A 428-nucleotide genomic window follows, 5' to 3' on the forward strand; every position below is an offset into this window, starting at 1 on the left:
GGTGCGAATCCCTGCAGGGATGGGTCTTTCAGGGTTGGGTGCCTTTACAACCCTCCTGGAGCCACCCTGCATACGGGGACAGCAGCGGTGGGTGCAGAGCAGCACCCAGGAGTGGGTGCCAGCAGCACCTTCACCCTACTGGACCACACCTGGGGACCAGAGAGCCTCCAGCCCATCAACTTTTCATCTGTAGCTCGGGCTGGACATGGAAGAGCTGGAGGAGATCGAGGAGGATGCTGGGCTCGGCAACGGCGGGCTCGGCAGGCTTGCTGGTGAGCGACCCCCCAGCTGGTCCCGTTGCCTGGGTGGTGGGGCACAACCCCGGGGGCTTTGTGTCCACTGCGGGAGGTACCTACACCCCGGGGTGGGCTCATTGCTCCTGCACAGGGCAGGAGGTGCTGGGTGGCCGGCGAGCGAGCGGTGGCGGC

General features: G+C 66.1%; 1 protein-coding gene across 1 annotated transcript in view; it reads left to right on the plus strand.

The window, feature by feature from the left end:
- Positions 1-193: 193 nt before the first annotated feature.
- Positions 194-428, plus strand: part of LOC104489495 (glycogen phosphorylase, liver form-like) — a gene marked incomplete at both ends in the record, with an annotated part of 4,779 nt that continues 4,544 nt past the window's right edge. Inside the window, 1 exon segment of the mRNA XM_010131660.1 lies at positions 194-364. Within this exon segment, the coding sequence (XP_010129962.1) occupies positions 194-364 (171 nt within the window).

This window comes from Buceros rhinoceros, unplaced genomic scaffold (genome assembly GCF_000710305.1).
Source record: "Buceros rhinoceros silvestris isolate BGI_N320 unplaced genomic scaffold, ASM71030v1 scaffold26872, whole genome shotgun sequence".
Classification (NCBI taxonomy): domain Eukaryota; kingdom Metazoa; phylum Chordata; class Aves; order Bucerotiformes; family Bucerotidae; genus Buceros; species Buceros rhinoceros.